Here is a 10,455-nt window from a genome sequence, read left to right as displayed (position 1 = left end):
AGACCTGATGGCACATGCCTTTATTCCCTGCACTCAAGTGGCAGAAGCAGGTAGATCTCTGGGAGATCGAGGCCAGCCTAGTCTACATAGTGAGTTCCAGGCCAGCTGGGGCTACGGGGAGACCCTGTCTCAAAAAGACAAAAAGAAAAAGGAGTAAGTTGGGGCTGGGGAAGATAGCTGAGTCTATAAAATGCCTGCCTTAAAAATGTGAGGAATTGAGTTCCAACCTCAGAATCCACATAAAAAACAGCATGTACAGGATGTGATGTGCATTCGTAAGCCTGGTACTGAGGGTATGAAGATAGGTAGATCCCTGGGGCTCATTGGACAGACTAGACTAATCAGCAAAACCCAGGTCCCATGAAAGACATTGTCTCAAAAACAACATGTACAGCTCCCAAGAAATGGTACTCTGACCTCTGGCCTCCATTCACACACATGATGTTCTTACATGCATGCACACAGAGACAAAGAGCAACAGCCTTTTTTGCAGAATGCAGCTCAGTAGTAGGACGCCTACCTAGCACGTGCAGTGCTTAGGTTCCATCTCTAGTTCCACAAAAACAAACAAAATGAGACAGGATCAAGTTCCGTTAGTTGGTCAGTGTACTCCTGCACCTAGTGAATGAGAGTCCTCTAGCAAAAGTTTAGAAAGGATCACCTTCTAAGGGCTGGGAGCACAGCCCTGTGTTTATTTCCAGGCTGTAATGAAACAGCTGCTGAATTGTGCTGAACTGTGAAAAGGAAGTTTCCTTGGGAACAAATTCTCTCCTTAAACAGAAAGGGTCCTTCTATGGACCACTTTCCAGAGAGCCCCTTTCAAGTCCCTGTTCCTCAGGCTGTAGATGAAAGGGTTGAGCATGGGGGTCACCACTGTGTACAGCACAGTGGCTGCTGTGTCCTTCTCAGCAGAGTGTGAAGAAGAAGGATTGAAATACACAGCGATGATGGTGCCATAGAAGAGGCAGACCACAGCCAGGTGGGAGCCACAGGTGGAGAAAGCTTTCCATCTTCCCCTTGGGGATGGGACTCTCAGGACAGCACAAATGATGTGGATGTAGGAAACGAGGATGCAGACAAATGGGGTGACCATAATCACAGCTCCCTCCGTGAGAATCATCATCTCATTGAGGTGTGTGTCTGAACAGGAAAGTTTCAGGAGGGGAGTCACATCACAGAAAAAGTGGGGGATGGTATTGTTTGAGCAGAATGAGAGTTGAGCCATGAGTAGGGTGTGCAGGAGAGCATTCAGGCTGGCAATGACCCATGATCCAGCCACCAATAGGCTACAGAGCTGATGGGTCATCTTTGTTGTGTAGTGTAAAGGGTGACATATGGCCACAAATCTATCATAGGCCATCACAGCCAGGAGGAAATTGTCCATGTCAGCAAGTTGAAACAGAAAATACATCTGTGTAAGACACCCAGAGAAGGAGATGGCCTGACTCCTGAATATGTGGTTGACCAGCACCTTGGGGACAGTGGTGGAGGAGAAGCAGACATCCACAAAGGACAGGTTGCAGAGGAAGAAGTACATGGGGGTGTGCAGGCGGGAGTCAGTGCCGATGGCCAGGATGATGAGCAGGTTTCCCAGGACGGTGGCCAGGTACATGATGAGGAAGAGCAGGAAGAGGGGCTGCTGCTGCTGGGGCTGCCAGGAGAGTCCCAGGAGGAGGAACTCGGAGACCTGGGACTGGTTCATTTTTCTCCTGGTCTGAGCCCACGTGAATAGAAGACAGTGAATTGAAAACCAAGATGGCGATGGTCAGGATGTGATGGGGCTCTAGGCAGGACTGCACTTACAAATCAGTTAATAGATTTGCTAACACAGGATGTGCCCACCCCATGTACATGTCTGCTTTCTAACACTTGTCTTTGAATCTTTTACTCCTTGAATCCTTAAGTCCTGTTGTTTATAATGAACATGAAAACACACTGTCTCTATATCTAACTGTGTCTATTTGTGTTGCTCAATTTTCCCTTCACCTCAGATTTATTCAAGTCCTTAGTGGCTCAGAAAGACATAAAAAATTGTTGGTTAGTACTGAGTTTATGTCAAGTGACAACAAATCAATTCTTCCTGTCTCAGAAGTTGCAAAGTAAGTTCCTAAAAGGACTTTACCTTTGAACAAACAAATGTTTGTGTCTCCACTACTGTAACCTTACGTGGGGAGGTTGGTGCTGTCCACTGCTGTCCACCTTGACCTAACTGGACAGGGCTTCCCTCAGGAGTATGATGTCTTGGTAACATGGGCAGGTCCTGAGCAGGTGAGAACAAATATTTGCAGTCTTCATCTTCTGAACAGGAAAAATGTGTCGGACAATCACTGAGCAGGCATTTACAGGAGCCTCTTTGGCCACTGGGACCAGGTTTCCTTAGAGCCTCATTAGTGACAAGAAGAGAACAATTCCCCATCTAGATCTTTGGCCCCTTTGGACCAATGACGGCAATGAACAGTATCAGAGTTTGGGGGCAACTCTTGAAACAAAATATAAAGACATTAGGAATAGGACCACAGTGATTGGAGTAGATCCCAGTACACATCCCTTGCTATCTATGCCAACCCTCATGACCTTGGTGATCTGTGTCTTTGTCACAGATAGTAATATTCAGTTATTTTATCCGTGTTTTCAGACCTAAGAGTACCCCTGTGTTTTGTGTAGTCTTTGCTTTCACATATTTGATCATCTTCAGAACTGATCAATGGTGCTATATTCTCTTCAATTTGTAGGTAGGAATATTAAGGTCACATTAGTAAGATGTAGTAACAGGATACCATGGAGTCTGGCTCAAAGGGCAGTTTTCTCTGCCATATTGCAAATTCCAGGGCTTTATGGTAGATATATTTGGGGGCATCTCTCCAATCACAGTTTACTGTTTTCCTGGAATTGAATGCCTATTCCACATAATATTGGTACAGTGAGTCACTGGGAACCTTGTTCATATCAGAGAGAGAGAGAGAGAGAGAGAGAGAGAGAGAGAGAGAGAGAAATCCTCTACAACAGGTGAGACCAAGTATTTGGAACAAAGATTGAGAGAGCCGGTACATATCACTATGGATACGGCCAACATGTGTGACCTAACCCTGTTCTTCCTGTCTAGTTCTGAGTAGAGAATCACAGGGGGACTAAAGAAGAAACACATGTAGCTGAGCATGGCAGTAAACCTCAAATCCAACACTGGGAAGACTGAGACAGGAGGACAGAGAGAGACAGACAGACAGACAGAGAAAGAGAGAGGAGGGAAGAAGGGAATGAGACAGAGACAAAGACAAAACGAGACATAGAGAATGCCAAGTGACTTTTCTTTTTTACTTTTGTGATTTATTTTTATTGTATGTATATGAGTATTTAGCCTGCATAAATGCAAGTGCACTTCATGTGTGCAGCCTGCAGAGACCAGATAAGAGAATTAGATCCCCTGGAACTGGAGTGACTGATGGTTGTCAGTTGCTATGTAGGTGCTGGGAACTAAGTCCAGGTCCTCTGCAAAAACAGCCAGTGCTCTTAACCCAAATCCTTAGAGGCTCAGAAAGGCACAAGAGACATGGTTGGTTATTACTGAGTTATCTCAAGTGACAACCAATCGATTCAGAGCTTCTGCTATGATTTCCTGTGTCTGGAAGAAGTTGCAAAGGGGTTCATAAAAGAACTTAACTCTGAATGAACAAATGTTTGTGTCTCTGTTGCTGTAACCTTACCTGGGGACATTAGTGCTGTCCATTGCTGTCCACCTTGCCCTAATTGGTCAGTGCTTCTCTCTATTAGCAGACACTGTGATGTCATAGACACATTGGCAGGTCCTGAGTGAGGAGCAGGTATTTGGGATCTTGGTGTTTTGAGGAGGAAGTATGTGTAGGACATTCGTGGAGCAGGCATTTAGAAAAGCTCTTTGGCCACTGGGACCAGATTTTCTTAGAGCCTCATTAGAAACAAGAAGAAAACAATTCCTCATGTCTTTGGCCACAGACAGATCACAGAGGACATCCCTTGTGATGTCAACTCTCATCACCTTGATGATCTGAGCCTGTGCACACAGATGTGGAAATGCAGTTTTGTATTCCTGTGTGTTCTGTGTAATATTTGTTTCTTGTATCTATCTTGGGGTCTTCAGAGGTGATTAATAATAATTCCACATTATCTCCAATCTGCAGGCAGGAATACCTAGAGAACATTATCGAGATGGACCTAGTACACAAAAGATTTGAGCCAGGCATGGTGGCACACGCCTTTAATCCCAGCACTCAGAGGCAGAGGCAGGCAGATCTCTGTGAGTTCAAGGCCAGACTGGTCTACAAAGCAAGTTCAGGCCAGTTAGGGCTACAGGGAGACCACGTCTCAAAAAGACCGAAAAAAAAAATGGATTTGGGATGAAGGGGAAACTGAACCTAAAGGATGTTGCTCCAGGCCTTTAGAGTAGATGCCTTTCAGAATATGTTTCCAACCCACAAGGTTCATGGTTTCTGCACCACATACTCTCCACCACATACTCTCAGTGTGGTGGGGCTGGGAATTCATGTTCATCACACACACACACACACACACACACACACACACACACACAGCCCTCTGCTGTGGAAGTAGAGTGAGGCTCTACCAGTCTATATCACTAAAGGGAAGGGTCACGAGCTATACTCCAATCCTCTTCTGCTTTCCCTATTCTTACTTGAGAAGCAGACAGGGGCTCAAGAGGTAAACACAGAGCCAGGCTTGGTGGTGCACACCTGAAGTTCCAGCTTTGGGGAAACTCGGGCAGGAAGATTACAGTTCAGAGACGTGTCTGGGCTCCATAGCAGGAGGAAGAGGAGGAGGAAGGAAAAGGAAGTATTATTTGAAGAAAGCCCTCCTGGTTTTCCAGTCCAGGTTTGCGTCATGTTCTGAAGATTGATACTTTCAGCCGTCTTTTCCTCAGGATTCATGGTTTCAAATCACAGAAACAAATTGTGCCTAGTTTAGCAGGAAGCATTCTATGTACGTGTGTTCATGTATGTGGGGGTGCCTATGCATGTGGGGACCCAAAGTTGATGTCCTGAGTCTTCCTCAATCACTTTCCACCTTATATTGAGGCGGTGTCTCTTGCTGAACCCAGAGTTCACCAATACCAGCTAGTGTAACTAACCAGCCTGTCCTAGAGATCTCCTGGCACTGTCTCTTGAGTGCTAGGATTGAGATGGCCACCACAGCCGCCCTACTTTCACATGTGTTCTGAGGATCCAAACACATGCATGGTAAGCACCTTATTCACTGTGCCATCTTCCCAGCCCCAGGAGAAAAACTTTTCATTGTTGGGACTGTTTGTGTTTGCTTGTTTGAGACAGGGTCTGACTATGAAGCCCTAGCTGGCTTGGAACTTGCTGTGTAGAACTTAAACTCACAGATTGACCAGAAAGACTTTTGAAAAATGAATATTGATTCACTGATGGGTGACTCTCTGGTTAACAAATTGTACAGACATACTATTCCTGGGATGGGGAGACAGCAAGGCCAGGGGCAGCAACTGATATCCATGACAGTTGCCTCAGAAAAGCAAGATGTGGCACCCAGAATCTGGTTCCATGATCCTGGTCTCGTTACCAAATCCATTATCTTCCAAGACTGGGTTCATCAGCTCTCCAGGGAAACAGAACCAACAAAACATATAAATTCTGATATTATATACATCAGAATTCTGGATCTGAGCATTTCAAAGAGAAATGTGTCAGAGGCTGCATGGTGGTGTACATCTGAAATTCCAGCACTCAGGACACTGCCACTGGAGAATTCTGAGTTCTATGACAGCCTGAGCTCCATAGCAAGACCTTGGTTCAAAACTAAACAAAGCGAACTCTATCAGGCTTTGCCAGAGTAACAGTCCATAGAACCACCCAGCCACTGTAACTTAAAAAAGCACTAACTTCTCTCTTCTCCTGTTTGTTGGTCTGCAGGTCAACTGAGCTTCAGACTGTGGGTCACCAGGGCTTGGCACCAGGAGCTGCCTTGTTCACACCCATTCTTCTTGGGCTCCTCCTGGGTCTTAGCCTACAGAGTGTGCTCTCCTGGGGAGTGCCTGCAGGCAGGAAGGTACACCCCACTGCCCAGGCCCCTTGATGCCTCTCCTCACTCATTTTCACCTAGTAAAACAGCACATGTGATCAAACTCTAGGTCAAGGGTCAGTAAGGATAACCATCTTCCAGAAGCCACAAAGGGTATAGAATTATACCTTTGTATAATTGCTTTACAGGAGAGTGAATGATTGAGACTATATCTCAGTTTACTGCAAGAACCAAGGTACAGGACAACAGGGCATCTGAGAAATCACAGACCTGGATTACACTGATTATAGATTACAAAAAAATTTGAGGCAGGGTCTCGTGTAGCAGAACTGGTCTTAAACACTCTGACAAGTATGGACCACTGTTCTAGTTACTTTCTTTTGCTATTAAAAAACACTGACCAAAAAACTTGGGGTGGACAGGGTTTGTTTTATTTTACAGCTCCCAGGTCACAGTTCATCACTGAGGGAGACCAAAATAGGAACTCAGGGCTGGAATCCAGAGGCAGGAGCTGAAGCACAGACCATGGAGGAATGCTGCTTCCTGGCTTGCTCCCCTGGCCCCTGCTCAACCTGCTTTCTTATATACTACAGGAACATCTTTCAGGGGTGGCACCACCCACAGTGGGCTGGGCCCTCACACATCTCTCAACAATCAAGATACTCCACAGGCATGGCCACAGGCCAGTCCAATGGAGATAATTCCTCAGTTGAGGTTCCCTCTACCCACGTGTATCAAGTTGACAACTATACAGAACAAACACTACATGAAAAAATATTTAGGCAAACATCAAAATGCCATGCCACAGCACATGCCTGTAATCCCAGTACTCAGGGGGCTAAGGAAAGAGAACTGGTAGTTTAAGGGCAGCCTGAGTTACATAGCAAAATCCCACTGAGACAGACAGAGGGAGAGGGAAATGCTAAGTAATGTTTTCAAAGGACAATGATAAAAGTGGGCTGGGATGTAGCTCAGAGCTAGGCGTTTAGCACACCCAAGGCTTTTGGTTTTCATCTGTGTACTGGTAAAATAATGACGGTGTGGTAGATGCAGCACACACAGCTTAGAATATAAGCATCACCAGGGATTTCAGCCAGTCAGCAGGGCTCAGCTGCTCTTACTGTTGTCAGATCTCATCACATATGAAAACAATAAGTCGACACAAAAATATTCCACATGCAGAATAACCTCAGTTCTTAAAGTTAAAAAAATAGAAGTTTAAATCGGGGTGACAGGATTCAAAATTTAAGTGATGTCTCTGCTTTTGCTTCTTCTCCTAATGTTTTATGATGATATCTGATCTATATATCCACACATCACACTGACACCATCATCATCCAAAAACACGTTTTTTTACGATTTTATTTAATTTTTATGTGTATGAGTATTTTGCTTGCATATATGTAAATGAACCACGAGTGTGTCTGGTGCCCATGGAGGCCAGAAGAGGAAGTCAGATCCTCTGAAACTGGAGTAAGGATAGTTGTTAGTTGCCATGTGGGTGCTGGGACTGAACCCAGCCAGTACTCTTAATTGAGGAGCCATCTCTCCACCCCAAATTTTCATTATGAAATTTTTCTTCAATAAGCTGGGCATAGTGGCACACGCATTTAGTCCCAGTACTCAGGAGGCAGAGGCAGGCAGATCTCTGTGAGTTCAAGGCCAGCCTGGTGTACATAGGGAGTTCCAGGCCAGCTGGGGCTTCAGGGAGACCCTGTCTCAAAAAGACTAAAAACAACTTGGGGCTAAAGAGATGACTCAGAGGTTAGGAGCACTCGTTGATCTCCCAGAGGAGCTGGGTTCAGATCCCAGCACCCACATGGCACCTAACAACCATCTGTAACTCCAGTTCCCAGGAATCTGACACCCTCTTCTGATCTTCTTGAGCATTGCATGACACAAGTACACTTACATGCATGTAGGCAATACAACTATGGGGGCTGAATGGATGGCTTCATGTTTAAGAGCACTTGATGCTCTTCCAAAATCCTAAATTTTGCTCCTAGCATCCAGATTGGGCAGCTCATAACTACCTATAATTCCAGTTCCTGGGGATCTAATGCCTCTTCCTCTGTGGGCACACACCCAAGTAGTATACACACACACACACACACACACACACACACTTGAGTAAAAATAAAAATATAAAAAGAAATGTTAAGAAGAAAGGGAGAGCCAGGCCTGATGGCACATGCCTTTAGTCCCAGCACCTGGGAGGCAGAAGCAGGTGGATCTCTGTGAGATCAAAGCCAGCCTGGTCTACATAGTGGGTTCCAGGCCAGCTGGGTCTACAGGGAGACCCTATCTCAAAAGAAAAAAAAAAAAGAATAAGTTGGGGCTAAGAGATAGCTGAGTCTATAAAGTGCCTGCCTTGCAACTGTGAGGAATTGAGTTCCATCCTCATAATTCACATTAAAAAACAGCATGTACAGGATGTGGTATGCATTCATAAGCCTGGTACTGAAGGGATGAAGACAGGTAGATCTCTGGGGATCACTGAACAGTCTAGATTGATCAGCAAAACCCAGGTCCCATGAAAGGTATTGTCCAAAAACAAGATGTATAACTCCCAAGAAATGGTACTCTGACCTCTGGCCTCCATTCACACACATGATGTTCTTACATGCATGCACACAGAGACAAAGAGCAACAGCCTTTTTTGCAGAATGCAGCTCAGTAGTAGGACGCCTACCTAGCACGTGCAGTGCTTAGTTGACCAGGATGCCCAATGACTAGGAGTCCACAAATACAAGAGCAACCACTGTCTACTAAGTGTCTAAGTCACAGGTGTCCCATGCTGGTTTCCAGACTGTAATGCAGCACTTGCTGCACAGTACTCAGAGAAAAGTATGACTTGCGAGTAAGAATCAACATATCTGCTGTCTTCAGAAAGAAAATGATTTTCTGTGGAAAACTTTGCATTGAACCCTTTTTAAGTTCCTGCTCCTCAGACTGTAGACAAAAGGATTCAGCTTGGGGGTCACCACTCTGTACAGCACAGTGGCTGCTGTGTCCTTCTCAGCAGAGTGTGAAGAAGAAGGATTGAAATACACAGCGATGATGGTGCCATAGAAGAGGCAGACCACAGCCAGGTGGGAGCCACAGGTGGAGAAAGCTTTCCATCTTCCCCTTGGGGATGGGACTCTCAGCACAGCACAGATGATGTGGATATAGGAGATCAGGATGCAGACAAATGGGGTGATCATGATCAGGGACCCCTCAGAAAGAATCACCACCTCATTGAGGTGTGTGTCTGAGCAGGAGAGTTTCAGGAGGGGGGTCACATCACAGAAGAAGTGGGGGATGACATTGTCTGCACAGAATGAGAGTTGAGCCATCAGCAGAGTGTGTAATAGGACATTCAGGTTGGCAATGACCCAGGATCCAGCCACCAGCAGGGCACAGAGTTGGTGAGTCATCTTTGTTGTGTAGTGTAAGGGATGGCATATGGCCACAAAGCGGTCATAGGCCATCACAGCCAGGAGGAAATTGTCCATGTCCACAAACATGAAAACAAAGTACATCTGTGTAAGACACCCAGAGAAGGAGATGGCCTGACTCCTTAGTATGTGGTTGACCAGCACCTTGGGGACAGTGGTGGAGGAGAAGCAGACATCCACAAAGGACAGGTTGCAGAGGAAGAAGTACATGGGGGTGTGCAGGCGGGAGTCAGTGCTGATGGCCAGGATGATGAGCAGGTTTCCCAGGACGGTGGCCAGGTACATGATGAGGAAGAGCAGGAAGAGGGGCTGCTGCTGCTGGGGCTGTGTGGAGAGTCCCAGGAGGAAGAACTCAGAGATGCTCGACTGGTTGTTGCCTCTCATTGGTCTATGAACCTGGGCCAGAGGCAGACAGATGATCAAGTTCTAAAACATGGGAATGATGTTAACCATAGGGCAATTAAGGTGCCAAAGAGATGACAGCTCAGCAGTTATGAGCACTGGCTGCTCTTGCAATGGGCAAAGTTCAGTTCTTAGCACTCCCATGGTAACTAACAACCATCTATAACTCCAGTTCCAGGGGGATCTGACGCCCTCTTCTGGTCTCCTTGAGCATTGCACCTCACAGGTGCACTTATATACATGCAGACAAAACACTCATACACATAAAATAAAAAATAAATAAAAATGTTTTTAAAAGATGGGGCAATTAGATTGCAAGAGAATAGGTCATAGAGTTTAGAGAAGGCATGAGGATTTTTCTCCCTTAAGTGACTTCATTTCTTTACTAGCAAAATGATGGCTTGCTTATGAGTTGTGAGCCGCATCTCTGGAAGAACACTGAAGAAATCATAACAGTGGGTTTCTGGTCAAACATGTTGCTGTCTGAATGAGCTACCATTACTTCCTTTTTTGTCCTAGGCAGGGTTTTCTCTGTGTTGTCCAGGGTGGCCTTGAACTTAAAATTCTCCTGACTCTGCCT

General features: G+C 45.7%; 2 protein-coding genes across 2 annotated transcripts; both read right to left on the bottom strand.

Moving 5' to 3' along the window:
• Positions 1-772: 772 nt before the first annotated feature.
• Positions 773-1,702, bottom strand: LOC103744900 (olfactory receptor 1361-like). The gene has a single exon (XM_008846749.1). The coding sequence runs from the start codon at positions 1,700-1,702 to the stop codon at positions 773-775; it is 930 nt and encodes a 309-aa protein (XP_008844971.1).
• Positions 1,703-8,918: 7,216 nt separating this feature from the next.
• On the bottom strand, positions 8,919-9,863 carry LOC103744178 (olfactory receptor 1F1-like). Its single transcript, XM_008845903.2, has one exon. It carries the CDS (start codon positions 9,855-9,857, stop codon positions 8,919-8,921), a length of 939 nt encoding a protein of 312 aa, XP_008844125.1. The 5' UTR covers positions 9,858-9,863.
• Positions 9,864-10,455: the final 592 nt, after the last annotated feature.

This window comes from Nannospalax galili, unplaced genomic scaffold (genome assembly GCF_000622305.1).
Source record: "Nannospalax galili isolate Female #2095 unplaced genomic scaffold, S.galili_v1.0 scaffold471, whole genome shotgun sequence".
Taxonomy (NCBI): domain Eukaryota; kingdom Metazoa; phylum Chordata; class Mammalia; order Rodentia; family Spalacidae; genus Nannospalax; species Nannospalax galili.
The sequence above is the reverse complement of the archived record's forward strand: the minus strand, read 5'-3'. Positions and strand labels throughout refer to the sequence as shown.